Source organism: Phyllostomus discolor, chromosome 1 (assembly GCF_004126475.2).
Source record: "Phyllostomus discolor isolate MPI-MPIP mPhyDis1 chromosome 1, mPhyDis1.pri.v3, whole genome shotgun sequence".
Classification (NCBI taxonomy): Eukaryota; Metazoa; Chordata; class Mammalia; order Chiroptera; family Phyllostomidae; genus Phyllostomus; species Phyllostomus discolor.
In genome coordinates, this window is record NC_040903.2 from 107,447,023 (window position 1) to 107,472,123 (window position 25,101).

At 40.1% G+C, this 25,101-nt stretch overlaps 1 protein-coding gene across 25 annotated transcripts in view; it reads left to right on the top strand.

The window, feature by feature from the left end:
* The window catches only part of PARD3 (par-3 family cell polarity regulator), a 689,179-nt gene that overhangs the window by 446,432 nt on the left and 217,646 nt on the right, over positions 1-25,101 (top strand). For 22 of the 25 annotated variants that reach the window (XM_036017299.1, XM_036017347.1, XM_036017963.1 and 19 more), the window contains one exon: positions 7,492-7,723. In XM_036017299.1, the coding sequence (XP_035873192.1) occupies positions 7,492-7,723 (232 nt within the window). Of the gene's footprint in view, positions 1-7,491; positions 7,724-12,970; positions 13,087-25,101 lie in introns of those variants that run through there. The other 3 variants (XM_036018112.1, XM_028506909.2, XM_028506911.2) reach the window with 1 other exon arrangement.

Below are 25,101 nucleotides of genomic sequence, written 5' to 3' on the forward strand. Positions count from 1 at the left end.
GTTCTTTTTGTAAAGTGCTCTAAAACAGCTAAGTTTTTCCCTTGCCAAGAGCTTATCACTCTAATGTTAAAAGCCAGAGTCCAGAAAAGCAGATCCTGTTATTCGACACCATCTGTATCTCTAGCTGTTCATTTCCTACATCTTTCTTCCTTTTCCAAAGTTAAATACTCAACTAAAGTAAGAAACAAAAATAATATTTATGTCCCCACAGTTCTCAAATTGTACACAGGACTTTGCATTCATTGCCTGGAAGTCCAGTCCTCACTTGTTTTTATTACATTGTCTTCTACTTAACATTCATCAGTAGACATTGGCAGCAGTGAGTGTATTCGTTGAGTCTTCTGAAGTCTTCTCTTGCCAATGTCTTGTCTTCACTTATGTTTTTCACGTTTTGTTTTACAGAGGTGCAGTCTGAAGTAATTGCACACAGTCATCCTGTGTGCAATTACCATGTTTAGTTCTTTGTCTTCCAAAGTAAATTATAAATTACTCAGGAATATTTGTTTCTATCATTAGGTATTTCTAATACCAGGGGTAATTCTATCTAAATAGGAAGCAGTAAAGGACAGTTTTTTCACATGGTTAGCTCTTAGTTCAATCACTCTGTTATTCACTCAACAAATATTTAGTGATGCTTCTTTGGACTGTGCCCACAGAGGCGAATCTTCACTTACTGGCAAAGAGGAAGTACCAGTAAAACCAGTTTTCTTTTGTATTCCTCTGTTTATACCCGTTTAACAATTCATTTAAATCTAGTAACAAGTCTGAACAAATCCTTTAATTATAATAAAATTGTTAGAGCTGTCTAGCATGACAATCACGGTTAAATCTTACACTTCTGATAAATAGCAGTTTACATATTTCACAGTTACTCTAAAGTTTGATTTATATAATGTACTCATTAGGATACTTTTAGCTGCATTTAACAGAAAATTCAACTCAGATCACTTCAAACCATTAAGAAATAAATAGTCTTACATAACTGAATTCTAGAGTTAGTTTGGCAATGTCAGGCATTATTGGTTCGTTGGTGTTGATATTGAAGACCCAACATTTTTCTGCTCTTTTGCCTGCACTGTCCTTAGTCCAGAGGTAACTGCAGAGCGTTTTACTGCACTTTCTTGTTCATAACCAACAGAGGGACATAAGCCATTCTAAGCATGGAATATGTCCATTCAGGTTAATGGGGTCATTCTGGGATAATAACATTGGACTAATAAATGAACATGGTACGCACCTGTAGGTCCATGTAAATTTAATAATAGATTTGCCCCTTGAAGCCAGCTGCATTGTGAACACAATCAGTTCCATTGGGAAGGAAGAAAGGAGAAATGGGTTTTGGATAAGCACCCAGCAGAGATCAATAGTAGCATTGCTTCTCAGTGGGGAAAGAAGACCAATGAACATGGGGCTTAGAGTCAACTTTTGACAATAAAATGTTTGTGATGATTAGATAGAAATATTTATGGTATAAGGTACAGAACTTTGAGTTTCAATTGAAATCTAGTCATTTCCCCCATAATCATTAACATACAAGTGCCCAATTTTTTCCAAACTTATTGGTGACTCAGTCCTAACAAGATACCTTGCAGAATTGAGTAGTGTAATTTGTAACTTGGACTAGAATTTTAATTGAGCTTTATTTGCATTTGTTGAAACATGGTAATTAGGTATGTCTTAATTGTAGAATGTGCCAAATTAAAGAGAAATAAGCAGCTTCAATTATACCTTCTTTAAAAAAGAGAAACTTGAGAGTGTCTGTATATGCAATTGCGTGGGAAAATAACTGATAGTTCAGTGCATAGTTGGTTAAAATAGGTGTAAATGTTCGGCAAAAATAGAAATTTCTTTTTGGAAGGAGATAACCATCTTTCTTTGCAGGCTATCTGCAAAAGGAAAGTGAATAATATGTAAAGATGAGCAAAATTAAAGAGAAAATAAAATGTATATATCATTTAAAATAGTAAATTGTCTAAATGTAGGTTTACGATTAGTTCTTGCACTATAATTTACTGTATGAACACAATAGATTAAGCCATTTGCTGCTAAAATATTCCCAGTACTTTTCTTACTTGAAAAATTAATGTATATGGTCTTTTATTTTATTAGTTTATTATTTTATTATTTTTGAATTGTACCTTATTATAAAGCTAGTATTAAATGCACAAAGATTTGTTTTAAAACTTTAAAAATAACCTGACTAGTATATCAGTGATCTTGAGTATATTATGTATGTTAAAATTAAGCATGTGTAACCAATTTATTTAAGTTTTTTAAATGACAGTAATCTTGCATAGGGATGGGGTAAAAGTAAGATATTCTTATTTTTCCCTATCAAATAATTTTAGAGTTTGAAACATATATAATGTAATACTTTAAAAGAACATCTTATGTTTGTACATATGAAGCTACATATTGCTAAATAGTTTTAATTAGTTGGCATCAAAGGGATTAGAGCACTCAGTACACCCCAGAAGAATTTCTGCGATAATGTATTATCTAAATTAGAATGTTCAAAATAAGCATAAAGAATCCTCAAATGTGCAAGTATCATCTTATATAATCTACTTGCTTGGGGCAGGAATCTTAGCTAGAAATTTTTATTTTAGGAAATGAGTTTACAAAACCCAGAGTGAATAAATGATTTAATACTAATTTTCTGTTTCACCCAATTTAGAAAATAAGTGGTATTACATACACCAGAAAATTATTGTGAATATGAAAAGAATTGGCAACAAATGTGACTTCAGTGTATAGTTAGTTGTGAAGGCTTTGCCTTTATTCTGTTACCAAGCCAAGAGCAGGCATATGCCCCTTGTACTTCTGCCAACTATCAGGCAGAGGACTCGCAGAGTTGCCGACACTGCCATTCATGAGTTATGGTGACGGCTGCTGTGGATGACAAAGTCATTTACATGTACTGGGCTCATTTTTTTCCTTTATAGTTTCAGACATTTGAAGGGGGTGTGCCATCCATTAGACAACACATACAGCACTAATAATAATAGCATCAAAATACACCAGAAACTGATGAGAGCCATACCATGTATGGTGGACCCTTGAACAACACGGGCATCAACTGCCCAGGTCCACTTACATGTAGACATTTTGCAGTAAGTGAGTACAGTGCTGTAAGTATATTTGCTGTTATGATTTTCTTAATGATGTTTTCCTTCCTCTAGCTTACTTTATTGTAAGAACATAGTATAAAATACACATAACATGCAAACTATGTGTTAATGGGCTGCTTATGTTATCAGTAAGGCTCAGTCAACAGCAAGCTCTTGGTAGTTAATTTTTTGGGAAGTTAAAAGTTACATGTGGATTTTTGACTGAATTGGGGTGGTGCCTCTTAACCCTGAGGAGTTCAATAGGCCTTCCTGGTGCTACTGCAGTTGGGGTCTGGCTCATTGTTTCATACTTGGTTGGAGGAGAATAGGCATCGTTCTGAAGCCAGAGGAGCAGTGGTACCTAGGACTGGATTAATGCTTGTGTGGTGAGATGAAGCCATGAGCCAGGCTTACCAGTCATCTTTCATGTAAACAGCCATTTATGAGCAACTGAGGTTTGCCCAGCATTTCTTGTTTCAGCAGCTTAGAGAATGGGAGATAGTCATATGAGAAGGGCAATAATGAAACTTTGTAGAAAGAGATAGGGAAGTTTTGCAGTTTGGAAATTTTAGAAAATCCACCAGCATCCATCTATTTTATTTGAGTATACCAACAGACTTAGGTTTGTAGCTCCTGAGAACTTTTCAGAGTTGTTTTATAGTGATTTGGTCAATTATCTCAAAGTTGAGGCCACACTTATTTCCCAAAGGGTTGAGGCAGTGCTTGACCATCAGAGCACAGTGTGTCAAGGGTGTTGCTACACTGTGCTACAGCCCCACCAAAGCTATATTTATATTCTTATGGAGGGGCTGTCGTTTGAAAAGGCTTCACATAATTAGCAAGTCCTTGGGACAGTATGCTAGGATATCCTTTCCTTGGTTTATGCAGGCCACAGAAAATTACAGACTTAACTCAGCATTTATTTGCAAGGCTTTGGATTTTCACTAGCAAAGGCCATCTAAAACTTGTAACTGGCTTCCTCTAACAAACCTGCACAATCCCTGTTTATATGTGGAAGAGGGGAGTGGCCCACAGTTAGATAACTCGGCACAGAGTCATCTCTGTGAGGGAGGTCAGCATTTCTGAGATCATGTACACAGTTGCTAGCCCATCCTAGAGCCACTGCACATTTGACCTAGCTTCTTTTTTTAAGTATTTTTTATTGATTATGTTATTACAGTTTTCCCAATTATTTTCCCCTTTATCCCCCTCTACCCTGTCCCCTCAACCATTCAGCATCCCCCCACTTAATTCATGTCCATGGATTATACATACAAGTTCTTTGAATTCTCTGTTTCCTATACCATTTTTTACCTCTCCCCATCAATTTTATGCCTACTAATTATGCTTCTTCTTCCCTGTACCTTTTCCCGCTATCCCTCCCTTCCCTTCCCCACTGAAATTCCTCCCTGTGATGTCCATTTCTCTGATTCTGTTCCTATTCTGGTTGTTTGCTTAGTTTTTGTTTTCATTGTTTTTCTTTTCTTTTAGGTTCATTTGTTCATAGTTGTGAGTTTGTTGTCATTTTACTGTTCAGATGTTTGATCTTTTTCTTAGATAAATCCCATTAGCATTTCATATAATAGTGGCTTGGTGATGATGAACTCCTTTAACCTGACCTTATCTGAGGAGCACTTTATCTGCTCTTCCATTCTAAGTGATAGCTTTGTTGGATAGAGCAATCTTGGATGTAGGTCCTTGCCTTTCATGACTTTGAATACTTCTTTCTAGCCCCTTCTTGCCTGTAAGTTTGTTTTGAGGAATCAGCTGATAGCCTTATGGGCACTTATTTGTAGGCAACTCTCTCCTTTCCTCTTACTTCTTTTAGGATTCTCTCTTTATCTTTAATCTTGGGTAATTTGATGATGTGTCTTGGTGTGTTCCTCTTTGGGGCCAACTTCTTTGGGATTCTCTGGGCTTCCTGAGTCTATTTCCTTTACCAGATTGGGGAACTTTTCCTTCATTATTTGTTCAAATAAGTTTTCAATTTCTTGCTGCTGTTCTTCTCCTTCTGGCACCCCTATAATTTGGATATTGGAATGTTTCAGGTTGTCCCAGAGGTTTATTAAGACTCTTCACCTTTTTGAATTCTTGTTTCTTCATTCTGTTCTGGTTGGATGTTTTTTTTTTTCCTTTTGCTCCAAATGTTGCTTTGAGTCCCAGTTTCCTTCCTGTCACTGTTGGTTTCCTGAATATTTTGCTTTATTTCATTTTGGGTATCTTGCATTTGCTTTTTCATTTTTCGACCAAGCTCCATCAGATCTGTGAGCATTTTGGGCTTTAAATTCTCCATCAGATAGGTTGGCTATCTCCTCATCGCTTAGTTCTCTTTCTGAGGTTTTGCTCTGTTCTTTGATTTGGGCCATATTTCTTTGTCTTGGCGCACCTGATAAATTATAAGGGGGCAGGGCCTTTGGTATTCACCTGGGCAAGGCCACCCAACTTCCTGCACTGCCTGTGGGTGGAGGGCCCAGGAGGGAACAGTGCAGCTTGCCTGCTTGTCTCTAATGCACTTTCTGTCAGACTCTCCTGTGAGACTGGGAGTTTCTCCCACTGTGGCCCACTATCATCCATAGTCAACTCTGAGTCTCAGTTTCCCATTTAGTTAGCCCTGCCTTCACAGCCCACTGCCTCCCAGAGGCCAGCCTCACCCACCTGGTCTGCTGCCTCGCCTCAGTTTTTCTGAGATGGCCCATCTTGAGTGATTTCATCAATGTGAGCCACAAGTCACACACAGCCTTCAGTGACCACACAGGATTGACAGGTTTTTGAAATGTATTTCTTGCTGCTGTGATTATCTTCTGGGTAGACTGTGTAATGACTAGGTGATAGATTACTAGAATACATGCTGTGTGAAGCATGGCATCTAGCAATCATAAACAGAGTTGACCAAAAATGCATGAAGGTCTTGCTCAAGTACAACAGTACAAGGGTGTAATATGGAAAGGTGCCCAGGCTGGCAGTGTGCTGGCACCACATCTTCCTATTTTCTCAGCATTGAGTGGAAGACGTTGGTTGAAATGACCTCCAAACTATCACCTGGATTTAGGCTTGGTGATGTGTTTACTGTTTGCTGAACCTAGAGCATGACCTGCTAGGATGGGAAACATGTTGGCTCACGTTTTTAACCAAATGTGTCAACAAAAAGAATTATATACCTTTTTTTTAGTGTTATGGAAAATAGATGGCATTTTAAAAAAAAAACTATCACTTGGCTGTAGTCATGTCATCATTTCATAATCTCAGATATGTGAGGGTTTAGTAGTAAAACACTAAAGATATTGAGTTTGTTTTAATAGGTCTAATTATACTCATGATATTGTGTATTGCTAACTTAGGTACCCTTTGTTTATAGAGAGGCAACACTTAATTCACTTGAAGATATATTAACTTGATTTAGAGGTCTGTTCTTTGTGAAAGATTGGGAGGAGGCCTAACTGTTCTATTTGGTTCTCCATTAGAAGAAGCTTAAAAATACTGATTTGTACTATATTTGGTGATGAAAAAAAATCTCAGAATTCAAGGGTATAACTCGAAGCCCCAAACCTTAGGCAGTTAATCTCAGAAAAGATTTTATGAGAATGGCTATTAATATGTACATCTGTTGCTTCCCACTTAATATAGAAGTTCTAAAAGTTTTTTTAGTAGGTGGAAACCCACTCTAGTTACTTGTCATTCTGTCAGATGCAAACAGTTTGGGGCATTGGATTATATGCTTATGAAATTTTTGTTTGAAGGACAGAATCTTGTTATTACTAAGTAGAACATTTTTATTTACAAAGTTCGGAGGAGTATAAAGTTATTGAATCACACATTTTCATGATTCCATTCACCTCTGTGTGCCTTCCATCATGTAGACTGGCCTTATTTTATGGCAGTATAAGGAAAAGTTACAGAGGCTGTGCAGATACAGTTGTCTGTGTGCAGAAATCACAAGTGGATGCCTTTGGGAGCCGGAGGAAAGGAACCGTGCCAACATTGATGTGCTAACTAGAGAATGGCATAGTTTAACACATTAATGAGGGTCCAGAGTGGATCCACTTCACCCTCACCCAGGAGGAGAGGAAGCACTTGGGGAGGAGTGGCTTGTTTTCTTTATATTTTGCAAATATAGTGAACCAGGACCCTTATGATTCTATGCTATGAGAGGGTCAGCTAGTTCCCACAGCAACACATGTGATAGCAATCATCCACATGGCAGGGTCCGTTTTAACTCCACGCAAAAGTAGATAGCATTGCAGCCCATGTAATGGCAGGACCTAACAGTAGAAAACTGAGGAAATAATACCCTCACATATATTTTAGATTCCTTCGTTTTGTTCCTTTGGTTCACTGTATTCTTTATTTGTTTTTTGTTGTTTTGTTTTTTTTTCCTTCTAAGTGGAAGAAGACACAGAAGAAAGCTCAAGATCGGGGCGAGAGTCTGTGTCCACAGCCAGTGACCAGCCTTCACATTCTCTGGATAGACAAATGAATGGAAACCAAGAGAAAGGAGATAAGACTAATAGGAGAAAGGATAAATCTGGAAAAGAGAAGAAGAAAGATAGAGATAAGGAAAAGGATAAAATGAAAGCCAAAAAGGGAATGCTGAAGGGCCTGGGAGATATGTTCAGGTAAGTCTTCACCAACCCAAACCCGGTCATTCCTCAACATGTGTATGAGGCTGATAAAAACTACTGAAAACACAGATTTGAAAATACCTTTGAGGTCAACCAAAATTCTTTTCTAATTTCTAGCCTTAGCTACTTCATTTTTATATTCTTGAGGATTTCACTTTTTTTTAGACCTTTTTAGCAGCCTTAAAGATGATATTGTGCCAGCCACGGACAGGGCTGTTGAGGGGATGGAGGGCAAGCCTGCATCTTAGCCAGGCAAAGAGCGACAGCCCCCTGGAGACAAAGGGCTGTTAGAGCTGTGTTTGTTCTTTTGTGAGTGGGAACAATGGTTCATTATTTAAATTTAGCATAGTTCAGGTTAGCAGTAGCATTTAAAGGTTCATTAATAACAAGTCTACTAAAAATGCTACAAATAGAGCTTCAATTAAGCCATGTTGATTAATTTAACATATGTTACTTCAGATCTGTAAAGATTTCATTAAATGTAGTCTCTGGCTGTTTTCTGACAGCAGTTTTTGTGTCCCTAAATTATATTCCAGGATTACTTAGCATATCATTCTTTACAAATCATTGCTACACAATAAAAGTGACAAGTTGTTAAGAAGTTGCACTGCAACTCTTCCAGAAATGTTCATCTAAGGTGACTGACTTATACTACTCAGGTATTTAGTATGTAACAGAAAGATTACTTGATTGTTCCATAAATTATACCCCAAGACATATCGTGATGATGGTTTAAATTTGAAATCATGCTGTTCACAAAGTAGTTATACTACAGTATGAAACCTTTCCTTTTACCATTTTTAAAGTGGCACTGTGAATGAGTTTTTATTTTCACAGAATTTTAAATTGATGATCTCAAGGTTGACCTCAGTTAGTCAGGAGTTACAGATATGTCAAGCCTGCAAAGTTGAGGACTCAGGGTCCAGCCTGCAGGCCACACAACACAACAGATGTGTTCTGTAGGTGTCTAAGTGCACGGAAGAAATGAGCTATAGATGGCAATAACACAAAACCTGGCCTGTTGGCATGCCAGCTTTAATTTAAATACAATTGGGTTTCCATCTCCAGTGCTTCAGAACATTGGGATTTTCATAGTTTTACATTAGAGTTTTTCTTGTTTATATAATGATCCTTCTGAATGCATTTTCATTTAGATCATCTTTTTTTATTATCTCCACATCCAAGAATGCTTGGGGTGAAATTGCTCTAATCACCATTTTATTTCAGGTTCTGTGTCAGCCAGGGGACTTTCCATTCTGTATATGCAAACTGACAGCTCATAAACAGGCACCTACACCACACACAGAAATAAGGCTGTTGCCTATCAATTAAAATGTGAAGAATTTATACAACTGTATTTTCCAGAGTAGAGACTGTGGAAGGGGAGCAAGCCTCTCCTGTGACTCACTGGAGCCACTTGGAGCCCCATCTCATTTTCAGGGTTTCCACTAAGTATTAGTGAAGGATACCAGCTTGTTAGCTTCCATTCATCAGCTAACATCTATCTGGTAGACATGGCTCTCTTCTTCTCTTGGACTAGAGAATAAGCAAACTTGTAGTTTGTTTATAAATTATTTGTTCTGTAACTTGTAACTCCAGAATAAGAGAAGCCTTGTGGTAGAGTTTTCTTCTGGGGCCAGAGGAGCAGAGAGCGTGGGGCCACGGGGAGGTAAATGTATGTTGTTTCAAAGGGACCCTGAAGTACAACACAGCCCAGTCCCTTTTTTGCTACAAGTTCTGTGAAATATGTGATGTTTTTTCTAGACCAAATTCTGTAGCCTATATCTGTAACCATCTTTATGACAGAGAAGCAGACCCTTTTATAACTTTGAGTGGCTGCATATTCTTGTAGATCAACTTTCATGTTTAGGTGCAGGGGCTAAAGGTTTTTTTGTAAAACTTAAGTTTATATTCTTCCAGTATTTAAGAATGGCTATTAAGAAAATCAGAGGCATCTACACTTTTCTGGGTGTATGCCATATAAATGATTTGTTCGAGTCAGCCCACATTGGTTTGTGAAAGCCAGTTCAGTTTTTAGAGATTTTGCCAACCAGTTGTTAAACACAACCATTACTAAAAATTGAATGTTCTATAAAATACTCAACATTTGTCACTTCCTAATTGTTTTATTACATTTTACTATGATCTCTGTTTCTGAGGTGCTTCACACTGATTGTACTGGCATGGTGCTGGCGCTGTGTCCTGGGTACGGCTCCTCTTGGCCTTGCCTCCCCAGACGCTGTGCTGCCAGCTCCAAGTCAGCCGTGGTGGGAGGCCGTGCCCCGGGGAGGGTACATGAATTCCACAGAACAGCTTTTTCTCCCAGGAGAGTGCCACACCACTGTGGGGAGGAAAAATTAATTTCCTCCTACCCTTCTAAGTTCTTCTAGTTGGACAAATAATCAAATTAACATGAGGCAGATTAACAAGAGAAAATGAGCAAATTTATTGTGTATACACTTAGGGAGATTCCCTAAGAACGTGGAACCTGCCATCTTTAACAGTGGGACACAGAGAAGACTCTGAGTAGATGGGCCTTGGGAGGTTCCTCCCTGTCACACTAGTGCATATTGAAATAGGGTTATCTTTGGTGATAGCTTCCTTCCTGAAGCAGGCCCCCTATCTAAATTCTTTTAGGCAGTTAGGGGGAAGATTAAAGGTTTTTCTTGAGTCTTTCATTCTTTAAAAATAACCAGCTTGCCCTGGCTGGCGTAGCTCAGTGGATTGAGCATGGGCTGTGAACCAAAGTGTTGCAGGTTCGATTCCCAGTCAGGGTGCATGCCTGGGTTGCAGGCCATGACCCCCAGCAACCGCACATTGATGTTTCTCTCTCTCTCTCTCTCTCTTTCTCCCTTCCCTCTCTGAAAATAAATAAATAAAATCTTTAAAATACAAATTAAAAAATACTTTAAAAAAATAACCAGCTTAAAATAATATCTAAAAAAGGACATATTTTGGGGTGTCAGGCTCAGCCTCCCCTCACCACCACGTGCAAAATGTAAGTCAGTCCTAAGCAGGGTTGTGGGAGCTTGTGTCCTTCTCCTGATCACTGCCGCCTTCTTTCTGGCTGCAGAGCAGTGCTCATGCATCTCTTCAGGAAGTGGGCAAAGCTTAGCAAATATTGCTTCTTGAAAATGGGTTTCTGTTGGCTCTCAGTCACTTCTTCATACCATTAGTGTTTCTTCTCCTTAGTGTTTGAGAAGACTTAATGTGTTGTTAGGTTTTTCAAAACATTTTTTAACTTCTTTTATACTTACTGGATCTAATTATTTGAGACTAATAGACTCTGAAGTTGATCCTGTTATTTTTTTTAAATAACAGGGAGTATAGGAAGATTTTAAAGTTAAAATTAAAAATAAAATTCCTTTCTCTTCGTTCTTTTAAATAGGATGCAATTTTCTTAGCAAGGTTTATTTTATTTTATTTTATTTTTAAAGATTTTATTTATTTCTTTTTAGAGGGGAAGGGAAAAAGAGAGGGAGAGAAACATTAATGTGTGGTTCCCTCTCATGCACCCCCTGCTGGGGACCTGGCCTGCAACCCTTTGGTTCGCAGTCCTGTGCTCAGTCCACTGAGCTATACCAGCCAGGGCCTAGCAAGGTTGCTTTTAAATAGCTTAGTAAAAATGTGTGCATGCACATGCTTTTCTTAGGACAGTTTGTAAGGAGATTCAAGTATGACTTGCCTAACATTGGCCAGAACTATAGTGCAGGGGTGTGTATGTGCATGCATGCATGTGTGTGTGTGTGTGGCGCTGTTATTTTATTTCTGCTTTTTGGTTCAGATAACAAAAAAAAAAAGGCTAGGGGAAGGGACATTAGATATCAGGAGTCTAGTTTTCTAGGCATGTGAGGTTTTTCTCTTTAGTTGCTTGAGAATGTAATAGTATGTTTTCTTTCAAAGATAGGCTGGTGGGATCCCCTTCCCTCACATCACCCACCCAAAAAACAAAACCACACACTCTATTTCTACCCATATAGGGTGTCTGTGATTTTTGGTTAGCTTTAATGAGGGCCACATAGATAGGCCATATTTTTAGAGCCCTACCAGCAGAAGCTGTGGCACATTGAGCAGGTACTTTAATTCATTGGTATATAGGAATGACTGTTTTCTGTTTCACACATTGAATGGTGGTCACTTTAAAAATGATATAATGATTGATAAACAACTCTAGGGAAGAATGTTGTATCATATGAATCCCTATTCTGCAGAGTTCCCTTCATGTGAGTTTTAAATCTATGAGGACTCAAATAACAGGTGTAAAGTGTGTCATGTTTGTATGAATTTCTCCTTGTACATACAACATCTTTTGCACATAAGGAGCTCCCATTGCCTTAATTAAAGTGGCTTTGTATCTCAGAGCTGCGTGTGCTCACGGAGCCTGTGAACATGACTTGTTAATGCAGTTGTTTCGTGTGCAATGTGCAGAGCAGGGGGTGGGCTGAAATGTTGAGTCCATATATGGTTGATTCTCAGATGCTTGTCTATTCAAATTTAATGCTGTAAAATATTTCTGAGAATTCTGCAATTGTATGAAATTTTCACCAAGGATGGAAGTTTGTACTTTAGAAGGAGAGAGATCTGCTGTGTAATGTTTTAAATGTGTTCCTTTTTAAATGAAAACAACAGCATTATTGAGCAACATGTTTTTGCCTTAGTTTCAGTGTCCAACTTGAAATAATTAACACAACATTAGCATTTAAAATTACTTATTCTGCTATTTCCAGCCCTGGTGTAAGTGTAATTTGATATTGGTTTTCCTGAAAAATCAGAATTACTATCATTCGAGTGTCCTAGAATTGTCCACACTCTAATTCTTAGACCTGTCTGCACTGTGCTCATCTCAGTTTTATTGGTGCTGTTGTCTGGTCTGTGGCAGCTGAGAGCCTGTCACATTGGAAGCTAAAGCAAAGTAATGTTGCAGCATTACCATTATTAAAATTGAATCCTCCAATTATGGTTAAAATGATGACCTAGCCTCTACAGCATCGTTTTATTCAGTCTGTAAGAGGAAATAGATAATTTAGTTTGAAACCTTGTTTGGTTGAAATCAGATCTACTGCTCTTTCCCTTTTTAGAATATAATAGTTTGTAGAACACGATGAACATGATCAGATTTTAAAACTTAATGTTGTAGTTGGATTACCTCTTTTAAGCTGTTGAGAGAGTAACAAACACGATTGCTGTGCTTCCCTTACCTGTACGTACTAACTGTGTGTCTGTACCGTGTTTCTCGTTCAGCCTTGCCAAACTGAAGCCTGAGAAGAGATGAACAACAAACCAGATTCAAAAATGGCTTGAGAAGCACATGTTGCACAGTTGTTTAAAAAAAAAACAATAAATTTACTTTTAATGAATTCGTAGTGGCTGTTGACGAATTTTGTTTACGACATCAGCAGTTTTGATGGTTTTAGTAATTCTATATTAATCAATTTGGAACTTTTTGATCTTGATTTCAAGCTTGGGGGTTTAAATTACTGCTTGAAAAGGCAGAGAAGTGGTTTTTTCTATCTTTTTTATTAGCCCCTTTTCACAGTGGAAAACCATGGTCCTAGCTGCTGGCGTATTCAGAAATCATCAGCACATACCAATTGGATGTTGGAATCCATGCTTTCAAGATTATGTAATGTACCAATTTGGTTTCATTATGTAGCTCAGTGGCTAGGGACACAGGCAGATGTCCATTTGGATAGTCACCCATCAGTGGATGACTAGGTAGGACAGTTTGAGAAGTTTGAAAGTAACTTGGGCAAAGAAAAGTGCCCTCATGGGTTACAGAATTTAGATGGAAAATGAGGGGATCAGGAAATCAATATCTTGCTCAGGGATGGCTTAACCAGCAATTCCTTCCAGTGGGAAAAAGTAGAGATAATCCTGAGGTTTGCTGAGACCACAGAGAGTGAGGGCACACACTCTTTTATAAAATGTTTCTGGAAAGAGTCTGTCTGGCTAGGTGTTCCAGTCACAGATCCCAGTGCTGGTCCAGGTGGGTCTCAGGGTCCTTCCTTTAGAATGAAGCTTTCTTCTTGGAAGAAGACTTGTTTCTCATGGCCCCAGGATTTCCTACAAAGATTGTATTTAGTAGCTCTACTTCCCGAAAATTCTAGGGTTGCTTTGTACTTAAAAATGAATGTGATCATGAAAACGAAAATCGTTTATTGAAAGGGTGTTGTGGAACTGGGTCGTGGGCTGTGAGAAGGGTTTCACTCTGCTGACATGGTCGCAGCATGTTGTCCCACTCACACCCCCAACTCCACCAAGCAGAAGCCCTCACCTATATTGTAGGAAGGAAAGATACGGAACAGGGTTTATTTGTTCATGTCAGAAGTATCAGGGCTTGCAGTTTTTTATGACCCAGGCCTTGTGGATTAAAATGACCAGTTTCATGTTGGTAAAATTACGTGGCATACAGTGCAGCCTGCTGGGATTCAGGGAATGCAGTTAAACTAAGTATGTACAAACCACCCCAACTAAATGATACAGGAGCAGTACTGTCTCATGGAAGACAGAGAACTTGTAAAGAGCAATGTTATATAATTGTATTTGTTTTCCTGTTTGTCATCTGGACAGAGTAAACATAATGTTCTGTAAGTACACATATTGGGAGATTTCCTTGGAATAAGTTCCAAATTTGTAAATCCCAAGGACTTAACTGGATGCTTCTTTTAATTTGAATGGAGACAGAGGTTCCTGTTTTTAACACATGAAAGTGGGTGTCAGCCTTACCTATTAGCAAAGACAAGTCTAGGGTAGCTGATATCATATTCTTTGAGTATTCTTCTTTTCCTTGTTAGCAGTTTTAAGTAGAGAGCCTTTGACATCTACAGCCCTAAAGCTGACTACAGAGGAAGCCAGAGGAGGCTTGGAGCGTGACAGCTAGGCCTTTCCAAGACCTTCCTGACGGTTTTAACATTTCTTTTCCACAGACCTACAGCGTGACTGTAGAATGCAAGCATCAAGGATGACACTTACTTTATAGTCTCTGTAAAGCAGACCTTTTTGTAAAAGAAATTTTTGACAGTTCTGAGATGCTAAGTCAATTTCAATTCCAGACTGGGTGGGAAATGGAATGTGTTTTCTGCAAGTGATGTGAAAATTGAAGGCTAGTGACTATTCACTTTCTAATAACACAGGGTAAATAAATACTATCACACCATTGAAAAATATACTAGAAGACAGGCTCAGCTAATGACATTTACCACAACATACACTGGAAATACTACATCTCATGTTTTTTTATTTGTTACCATTAGAGTCTCTATATATTTTACATTAAAAATAATGGATCAAGTACATGTTATTTCTAAATGTATTTTTATGAAGCCACAAATTATTACATGGAGGTAATTGTTTGATTCTTATAGTCTTTTAAATAATTCACTAGGGAAGTGACCGCTTTCATAATTGAATGTGGTATCGTTTTGTGTTTTTTTTTTTACCTATGTTTAATAATAGCCAATTTAGAAATGGGAGACTAAAATTGGGTTAAATTTCATATCATAGTGAAATAATGATGTCTCCTGTTAACCTTTCTACTTAACATTTTGTCTTAGAGTGGATGAGGCAGTCATGCTTTATGCCAGTGATTTTCAAACTTTTTCATCTCATGGCACACATAAACTACCAAAATTCTGCGGCACACCAAACCATACTTTTTTTTACTGATCTAACAAATAGATAGATATAATGTTGATTCATTCACACCAGACTGCTGTTGCTGTGTGGCTGTTGTCATTTTTTTATTTGACAACCTAAGAGAAAAGAGGTCAGTGCTCCTGACTAAATAGTGAAGTATTGCATGTTTTAAAAATTTTTTTGGTATAGCTGTTGAAAATGGCTGCTTTATGCTAAGGCCAAGCCCCCAAAGCTGTTCTGATCCTTTCTTGCCTATCCCAGAACTTTTGCCTCTCCACAGGTTCTTTTTCTCTCTCCCATATCATCAGTGACACCCTTCTCTATTGGGTCATTTTCCCTTTGTCCTACACTAGGCTATTATTTCTTCTATCTCAGAGAAAAGCCTGTTTCTGCCTCCCTGCCCTTTCAACTGCTACCTCGTTTTCTCTTCCACTCTTCAGAGCAAATCTTCCAATACATTAGTACTTGTTGTCTTCATTTCCTGTTCTCTCTTAAACTCCCTTCAGTGAAGACTTCATCCTCCTCGGTTCCACGAAACCTGCTCTCACCCATGTCACCCATGACCTCTTCATGGGTGAGTCTCCCCTGTGCATTCTCACTCTGCCCCTGAGACTGCAAAGGCACTTGGTCTGTCTTGCTTTCCTTTGAGATAGCCCTTGCCGTGTCCCCTCCTTCCATTCTGCCTGCTGTTTCCATGTCTCCTTGGCCAGTTCTGCATCACGCTCTGTTCTCCTGATGTTGGAGTGCCCAGCACTCAGTCCTTAATCTCATTTTCTTTTTCTCATTTCAGTAACACAGAATTTTTATATTCTTAGGAAACAGCCTCGGGGCTCTCAATACAGCCTATGTGCAGATGGCTCCCAGCTTCCCATCTCCCACTTGGGTGTCCATTGTGAACTCTGGATTTGGAGGCCCAGCCATCTCCTAGACATATTCACTCAGATGTCGAGCAGGCTCTGGAACATAACATGCCCCAGTCGGTTCTGGATGGTTTGCCCAGAACGTCTGCTCTCAGGCTTCCTCTTCTCGGATAATGGCGGCTATGGTTTTGGTTGGTCAGGTCCAAAACCTTGGAGTAATCCTTGCCTCCTGTTTTTTCCTTATACCTCACATTTAACTTATTAATGTTCAGAAGCCAAAGCCCATTGGATGTGATTTCAACACATATCTCTAATGCTAACACTTCCACTGTCCTCGCTGCTGCCCGCATGGTCCCGTGACAAAGGCCTCGTCCTCCCCTTCCCTGCTTCCACACAGCCCCTTAGCACAGCAGCTGCAAGTCACATCACTTCCCTCCTCCCTTCATTCAGAATAAGAGTCTCCTGTTGGACCCTACAGGACTTGCCCCAACCTCTCTGACCTCATTCCTTTGGCGCTTCTTTTGTTGACTGCAGCTACACTGGCCTTGTCTTCCCCAAATCTGTCAAGTCCACTACTGCCTTTGTCCTTGCTCACCCCTCTACCCAGAATCATCTTTTCTCAACCACAGGGTCTCCCTTGTGCCTTTAACATCTTTACTCAAATGTCACCCTTTCAGGGGATCAATCCAAGATTGCAGACTTTGCTCCCTCCTACTTAGCAGATTCTTCCTGCTCCACTTTTTGGCATTATTTTCTTCCTCATCACTCATCACCACCAGACATACCCTATATCCCACAGGCTTGGGGTAATAAGTCAAGAGTGGCAAGGCTTGTTAGCCCTCTTTCCCTTGTTATGCTCCTAGCTGTCTGCCTGGTGCATAATCAGTGCCCAGTAATATAACACATGCCATCATCTGCATGCCTTCAGCGCACCCCCGACTTCCAACGGCCAGTTTCAGCTGGGTGCCCGTGGCCTCTCTGGAGCCTTGGAAGGAAGCTCTGCTTCTCTGCTCAGGCTGGCCAGGAGTACCCAGAATAGCACCTTTTTAGAGCAGCCCTCAACCAGTGACCCAAGAAAGCCGGTGTAAAAGCACTCCAGTCCCTGTGGACTTTAAGAACGTAACACTAAGGCATAAATCTGTACCCTGAGCCCTGAAAGTATGGTCCTCAGACCAGGGATATGGCAGGACCTGGAACCTGTTAGAGATGAGGAGTTGCAGGCTCTGCTCCAGACCTACTGAAGTGCAAATCTACAATGTAACAGTCCAGGCTGAGAGGCCCTGTGGTACCTGCCACCCACTCAATGGCTGGCCTGTGGGTGAGCTTTCCAGGCCCATGGTGGTAATAGGCTGAGGACACTTCTGGGCTGTGTTCCTCCCCTTTGTCACATGTGCCTTTCCATTAAACCACTGCTCTGAATCCCTGTCTCAGGATTGCCTTCTAGCAACGTCCACACTAAGATAAGTACTTGTGGAGCAAATGAATAAATAAGTAAAATTTCTAGAGTTAAGAGTGTTGTGTATGTGACCAGTTTCTACAAGTTGTCACACCAGGGCAACTCATGCAGGTGTTCTCATCTTTGAAAGACCGAGTCACTTCCAGACCCCCCTGTGACTGAGGAGGCAGTTAGTTCCTGGAGAGCAGGCCTGGTCACACATCTTAGATTTACAGTATGTTCTTTGGCTTGTTATTGAAGTTACTATTTTCTTGGTTGTTATTAGCTGTAAATGACTTAATTATTTTTCTATTACAGCAGATTTGCAAAAAAAATATGATTTCCCAACTATATTCATTTTGGGCAGTTTCCAACCTTCAGGCTGGGAACTGTATAGTTGAGGTCAAGCCAGAAACGCGTGTTTAAATGGCCCTATTTATGTCTTTGTAAGCCTCAAAATGTCAGCTTCCATGAGATGGTGTAAGATTCTTCCCCTTAAAGAAGTCAGAACCTTGACTTTACTCTGCACAAGCTTTCAGAGCAGCTGAGGCCTGGGACAGGAGCTGGCCCAACCCCTGGTTCTCCGAAGGCCATGCCCTGGCATTTGCAAAATGCCTCACCCCTGGGCGGTACTCTGAGGTCTCATTCTTGTCAGCAGCCCTAGGGGACACTGCTGAGCACCTGGGGCCTGGCCTCTCCCTGGAGTTGAAAATCCTCCTGATTCTTAGGTGTGGCTTCCCTGGGAGCAGGGGCAACTTCTCCTCCTTAGTTTCTCCTTCTATAACATCTATAATATTTTGTTATGATATGCATTTCTTCCTTAGGAAGAAATTACATTATTTCTCTCTCCTCTTTGGTTATTTAACAGTTCCAGTTCTTTAAAAAAGAAAATAAAGGAATAATTTTACATTCTTTGTCCACTTAAAGAAACAGACTTTGAAATGAACTAAACTGACACAAATTTTACTGCAGAATATCCCTACTTTCTGTACTAAGGTATGTTTATTTCCGCTCCTCCAGGTGACCTATAACGTTTCCCATTATCACTCCAGTTCCCATTTCTGGTTGTGGTGGGTAATCACTGGTCATTATGTCTTCCCTCATGCAGTGACTTCCACCAAAACTATATGGCTAGTGGCTAGCGTTCACTGAGTATTAGCATGCTGGACAGTCTACTGAAACTATTATTCTTGATTACCCACATAATCTATGTAATAGATATATATAATCTCAACATATATAATATATACAATGTATATTATATACATAATCTGTGATCTATGTAATAACCCCAATTTAGGTGCCCTTTTAGCTCCATTTTATGGATAAAGAAACTAGATACAGAGGTTCAAGAGAGATCAACTAATAACCAGGCTCCTGCAGCAGCCACCTGGTGGAGCCACACTGAGCCCACTTCTGGGTTCAGAATAAGGATCCGCTCGTAAGATGTGCGCCTACCCCTTTGCTGAAACAGCTGAGCCTTCCTGGCCTCTCCCACTGCTGTTCTTCTGCATGCACACCTGAGTGGGAGCCAAGGAGACTGTGAAGCTAAGCTCATGAGGAAGCATTGCTCTGTGTGCTATGAAAAATACAGATCCCTGTTGATAGCTGGGAAATGTAGAAGTTAGTGTCTTTTGAACCTGACTTTTCATTTTCCTTCCCTGTTTGATTTCTGTAGCTTTCTGTGTCTGGGCTCCTTTTTTTTTTTTTTTCTTTTTCCCCCCCTGCCAAAATGATTCTTAAGGACTCGGGAATTTCATTGGTAATCTAAAAACTACCAAGTGCCACGTGTCCTCAAAACAACTGACTCTGAAACTTACCTCTACCGTATCAGGAATGCTGTGGAGATTAAAACAGAAAAGTCTAGCTTCCCTCCTGCTCTTTTCTCAGATGGCTCATGAGTCCTGACTGCTTCTGTTTTGACAGCTCACTTCCTTTCCCTTCTACACACTTTCTTATACCTTAGGTCTGCTCCATCCACTACTGCTGTTTCTTTTATTTTTCCTATGAAAATAATTGTGAGGCCACTCTTCCTCAGGATGTGTTCAAAGACTGTTCTTGTCTACTAACTGCCTGAAGATTCCTGGGTCTGCTCTCCTTTTAACCCTGTCAGTGCTGCCCAGGTCAGCAGGCTGGCCAATCTGTGGGTGCCTCTGAGGCCAGGCCACCTTGAGCCCCCGCCCCGCGGAGCCTGCTGGGTCAGTTGGAGTTGCTCCCCCCACCCCTCTGCTCATGCATCTGTCTGGGACCTCAAGCCTGGCTGGGGTGAATTTCCACTGCTGCTTGTAGGGAAATAGCTTATCTAATTTCTGGTTTTATAATTGGTTTTAGTCATGAGGAAAATATCTCAAATTAATTTACTTTTGAATTCCTAGAATTTCAGGTTTCTTTCCTCTTTAATTTTATCTCCTTTTAGAATATGGTGCTAAAAACATTTTTTAATTGAGAAAATTGTATCATCTACTTACATCATCTCAGTGTGGGTTGATTCTGAAACAGTTGTAAGGCAGCAAACATTAGGCTAGCTGGTGATAGGGGCTGTCGCAGGAAGGAGGTTTCCCTTGGGTGTTCTTCCTGGAGCACAACAACAGCCACTTCCTGGTGTCACTCAGGGTGCTGTGGGGAAGCAGGCTAACCGTCCACACAGGGCACTCTCTGCTGCACACCGAGTTGTCCTAGACACACTGGGGTAATGGCAATTGCCCTGAAATAACCTCAGTTTGCTCTGTCCAACATTCAGGTAAGTATAAATGACCAGTAATCCTCCTGATGGGCCATCATACTTCATGATAATTATCCTTTAAAGATGAACTCTGCCTGCTCCTGTACCAGTTGGTGGGTGAGAGCTGAAGATCAGGAGCCAAGGAAGTCTACGTATAGCTTGTGAAGTGTAGCCTCTTCTGCATTCCCCACCCCAAAGCTGGTAGGAAAGGCCAGCAACTTGCTGTGGGTGGGGTTGGGCTTCTGGCCTCGGTTACCTCTCAGGGAACAACTTCACTCCCTTCCATCTCTCTGTCCACTGTAGTGTTATGTGACTCAGAGACACTCATAGTAGGTGTGTGCATCCGTGTGCCTTACACAAAGAGGCACCTGCACAATCAAGTAAGTTGAGGATTTTACTGCTCACCTGGCAAGAATTATCTCTAACTATGACCAGGTGGACTTTTTCAAGTCTGGTTTTGGAACATATATGATTTCTGAGTAATGGTAAGGTAGAACCATTAGTTCGCACCTTCTACAAATATTTACTGGGGGCCTGCTATGTACTAGGCCGCATGCTGGGAGAGAGGACTTCAGTGGTGAGTGTAACATAGTAAGCAGGAGCTGAGAAAGGGGCTCTGTGAGGAAGAGCAAGTGGACTTTGCCCAGACTCAGAGAGTGAGCCTTCCTCCAGAAGCTGATGTGGAAACTGAGACCTAAAAGCTGTTGAGTTCTGTATCTGAAGAAGGCTCTAGGGAAAGGAGAGTTTTGCATCAGTGGGATTCCGACTCTTGACATGATCCTCCTTGCAACCCCAGGTGGACACATGTACACAAGTCACTGAAACATTGCATGAGGTAGCGCCTGCCCTTCCTCTCCTTGTCACACTCTGATGGATGTTGCCGAGAGACAGCAGGTTAAGGACCTGGGCTCTGAAGATAGATTGTCCATGTCCAAATCTCAACCACACACTCATCGGCCTGGTCTTTGGGCAAGTTAACAGACATCCTAGTGTTTTACTTTTCTCACTTGTAAAGTGTGAATAGTAATGGTACCTGCTTCACAGGGTGTTTTGAAGCTATAGTGAGTTAATAATGTACAAAGCACTGAGAACCCCTCCTAGTACAAAGAATGCATGACATACATGTTAGTTACTATTATTATTCTGTAGTTCATTTAAAAAATAGTAGATATAAAAATCAATTTTATACTTCAATGGGCTAAAAAACACAAATTGAAAAATACTGTCTAGAAGTAATTTCGGGGGTGTCCAGCCCATGGGCTGCATGTGGCCCAGGATGACTATGAATGCAGCCCAACACAAAATCATAAATCTACTTAAAACCTTGTTTTTGCTCATTAGTTTTCATTAGTGTTTGTGTATTTAAATTTGTGACCCAAGATAGCTCTTCTTCCAGTGTGGCCCAGAGATGCCAAAAGTTTGAACAAACGTGGTAGAAATCCTCTAGGTTTGCAAAGGGTAGAAGGGAGGAGCCTGAACTTGCTTGAAAGGCATCGTGGCTTAATCTTAGGGACAGGTGGAAGTCATTCAAGAGAACGGCTTGGTAACATTTACATTTTCTGGAAAATTTAAAGATTTCTGCAACAACAGCATATAGAATGAACTAGAGAGCTGAATGAGAGTGAAGGCCAGAAACTCAGGGAAGTAGCTGCTGTGAAAATCACAGCCAGCAGTGGTGGCGGCTGTGGGTGCAGAGAGACTGCTTGTGTTTCTCAAGAGGAATCTGGGGAAGTTGGTTAATTGGTCAGATAAGAAAACAAACAAACCCTAGAGAGAGGGAGCAGTAAGAAGTAATTCCCACGATTTTGGCCTCATCAGTGGGGTAGATAGTCACACAGAGGGTAGAAAACACAGGAGGAGGGTCATATTTGAGGAAATGTGGTTATGTTGAATCTTGTACTGGTCTGCCATCTACCCAAGGGCAGGTGACTGGTGGGCAGAGGGGCTGGTTCCAAAACCTTGTATTTGACACCGTGGCAGTCTTAGTGGAGGGGACTTACAGGAAGTGTGTGTAGGGAAGAGGAGCAGGCCAAGGCCTGAGTTCTGAGGATTCCTCAAATGTCGGGGGCAGCTCAGGGTGGGGAGGGTACTATTGATTATCGAGAAGAAGCCTCTGTAGAGAGAGGAGGAAAACCACAGGAGTATGGTCTTTAAAGCCAAGGCTTGAGTTTTTTAATTACATAGAAGAGTATGGTCAATAGTGTCCTGCTGAGAGGTCAAAAGGCACTCACAGTCTCAGCTGTATGGGAAGGTCAATGGACCAATTTTGAATGGTTACCCCTTGTTTCATGATGTACTTCAGTGTTTCTGTGTGATGCCAGTACCAACGATCTCTGATGCTGATGCTGATGCTTGGCCCAAGTTGAGGACATCATATATTAATTCCTATCTGAAGAAGCAAAACTCTTTTCCCCCCAACACTCCCTGCACAAACACAGAAACCTGTGTCAGATTTCTGTATTTTCAAGTAATAGAAATGACATTTAAGTGACATTAATCCCTATTGTAGGTTTTCACGGAGGACTGTAGAAATTAGGGTATGAGGAATTAATTTTTTAAGTAACTTATTACCAAAGTGTCACATGGAGGGAAAGTAAATTCAATGATCAGTTTTACTGGTACGGCACTACTCCTTGTCTGCACCGCTGAGAGACGGGGCATCCTCCCTGTTTCTCTTTGTCTGCTGTGGTGACAGGCATGGCATTGACTGGAGTGGGTATGCATGTTGATGACATCAGCCATGCTGAATTATGATAGGACCTACTTTCTGTTTTTACTTATGTTTCTAAAACAAGAAAACAAGAGAGTACTTAGGTCTGCCAACTAGCTTCTTTCATCAAAGTGCCAGGATCAAATTTACCTTTTTTGAAAACCCTTTTTTTTTTTCCAAACAAAAAATGTTGTGGCATTTAACCATTATAACACATGACCCAGAGTCCTCACTCTATACTTAATTTTCAGATTATGTTTTCCCAGGACCTATTTTTCCAAGGTTCATGGGTGTTTCCATTCCCATGGCTTAAAAAAAATCAAGTATAAATTGTGATTTGCAGATGTTCTTGTTTTGCAAGGCAACACTGTGCATCTTTTATGTTATATCCAAGGGGGTATAAAGTGTTAGGTATGTCCAAGCTATTAATGCTTTACATTGTCTATTAAAATTAGTATATTGGTCATGCCCAAGATTTTAGTTTGCTGGCCCTTTTAGAAAGTCTCCTAGCTGTGCTCTACTTACATGCATAATTTTTTAAAATCTTTTTATTTTTACATGCATTTTTTTATTTTTAAATTGAATGTATTGGGGTGACATTGGTTAACAAACTTATAGAGGTTTCAGGTGCCCAGTTCTACAAACACATCATGTTTACACATCATTGTGTGATCACCACCTAAGTCAAATCTGTGTCCACCACCATTTACGCCCCTATACTCTCCTCCACCTCCCTCTACCCTTACTACCTCAGCAATCACCACATTGTTGTCCATGTCCATGAGTTTATTTTTCTTCTTTTTTGTTCAATCCCTACACTGTCCCCATGCTCTACCCCCACCCACTCGGCTCTCCCTTCCTGAGAGCTATCAGCCTGCTCTCTGTCTGTAAGTTTGTCACTGTTTTGCTTGATCGTTTATTTTGTTCATTAGATTCCACATATAAGTGAGATCATATGGTATTTGTTTTTCTATGACTGGCTTATTTCACTTAGCATTGATACTCTCCAGGTCTACCCATGCTGTAGCAAAGAGTAAGATTTCCTTCTTTTTTTACTAAGGAGTATTCCATTGTGTGAATGCACCACAGCTTTTTTATCCATTCATCTACTGATGGGCACTTGGGCAGCTTCCATGTCTTGGCTATTGTAAGGAACACTGCTATAAATGCGGGGATGCTGCATATATTCTTTCAGATAGTGTTTTGGGTTTCTTTGGAAATATTCCCAGAAGTGGAATCACTGGGTCATAAGGAAGATCCATTTTTAACTTTTTGTGGTATCTCCATACTGCTTTCCACAGTGGCTACACCAGTCTGCAGTCCCACTAACAGTGCAAAAAGGTTCTCCCACACCAGCACTCATTTGCTGATTTATTGATGATAGCCATTCTGACAGGTGTGAGGTGGTATCTTATTGTGATTTTAATTTGCTTTTCTCTGATGATTAGTGATGTTGAGCATCTTTTCGTATATCTATTGGCCCTCTGTATGTCCTCTTTGGAGAAGTGTTTATTCAGGCCCTTTGCCAATTTTTCAGTTGGATCCTTTGAGTTTTTTAAGTTTCTGATAAATCCAAGTACAGGAAATTTGTTATTAGATTTATCATTGGCAAATATGTTCTAGCTTATAGTAAATTATCTTTTAATTTGGTTGATAGTTTCCTTTGCTGTGCAAAATCTTTTTAGTTTGATGTAGTCGCATTTGTTTATTCTTTCATTTCTCTTGCCCTAGGATATACATCAAAAAAAAAAAAAAAAAAAAAAGACTGCTAAGAGCAATGTCTGAGATTTTCACTGTCTATGTTTTCTTCTGAAATTTTTATGGTTGCAAGTCTTTAACATTTAAATCTTAAATTCATTTTGAGTTTATTCTTGTGTGTAGTTTAAGAGGGTGGCCTAATTTCATGTTTTGAATGTATCTCTCCAGTTTTCCCAACACCACGTATTGATTAGACTGTCTTTACCCCATTGTATGTTTTTGCCTCCGTTTTCAAATATTAATTGACTATAA